General features: G+C 39.0%; 1 protein-coding gene across 1 annotated transcript; it reads left to right on the forward strand.

Moving 5' to 3' along the window:
- Nucleotides 1-3: 3 nt before the first annotated feature.
- Nucleotides 4-884, forward strand: LOC105460866 (stearoyl-CoA desaturase 5-like; the record flags this gene model as incomplete). Its single annotated transcript, XM_011707354.1, has 3 exons — nucleotides 4-24; nucleotides 314-519; nucleotides 628-884. Coding segments are annotated over 3 exons (484 nt in total), but the record flags the coding sequence as incomplete, so codon positions are not given.
- Nucleotides 885-898: the final 14 nt, after the last annotated feature.

Below are 898 nucleotides of genomic sequence, written 5' to 3' on the forward strand. Positions count from 1 at the left end.
ATTTTTCAGACCATTGCTTTTCAAGTAAGTTTAGCGCTAACTTTTTTTCCTTTCGCTAAAGTATCGGATAATATATATGATATATCTGAGATCAAAGATCTACATTCTAAGTAAAAAATTTAAATTTGGCCAAGGAACGAGCAAGGTGTGCCGTGACATGAAATCACTAAGCTCGTTCCTTGGCCAAGTCTAAATTTCTTACTTATTTTTTTAAACACGAGCTAGTGAATGGATTTCTAATTTTATCTACATTCTACTCTTTTTTGTATCGTGATAATATCATATATTGTTCTCAGTGTGTTATATTTTTCAGGATGACATTTACCAGTGGGCCAGAGATCACCGCGTGCACCACAAATTCACCGACACCGACGCGGATCCGTATAACGTGAGCAGAGGATTTTTCTTCTCGCACATAGGTTGGCTTCTGGTACGTAAGCATCCTGATGTTACGCTCAAAGGTGCAACGGTCGATTGCAGTGATCTCAAGCAAGATCCATTCGTGGTGTTTCAAAAAAAGTACGTCACAGCTTGTTTCTGCGGGAAGAAGATCGAGCCGATTAAACATAAAATTGATTCAATTGATCCTACACCAATGTTATTTTACATTCGCATCTCCTTTCTCAGGTGGTATCTGTATATGATGTTGCCTTGCTCTTTTATTATACCAGCATTAGTACCTTGGTGGTTGTGGGATGAGAGTTTGTGGCATTCGTGGCATCTTGCAATCTTTAGATATTGCATAAACCTGAATGCTACTTGGTCGGTGAATTCCGTGGCTCACATATGGGGTATGAAACCATATGACAAGTACGTACTCGTATTATTTTTGAGTTATCAAATATACATGTGTCTGCGTTTATACAGGGTGTCTCCGATCACCTGCAATCGGAACACA

This window comes from Wasmannia auropunctata, unplaced genomic scaffold (genome assembly GCF_000956235.1).
Source record: "Wasmannia auropunctata unplaced genomic scaffold, wasmannia.A_1.0 LD314197.1, whole genome shotgun sequence".
Classification (NCBI taxonomy): domain Eukaryota; kingdom Metazoa; phylum Arthropoda; class Insecta; order Hymenoptera; family Formicidae; genus Wasmannia; species Wasmannia auropunctata.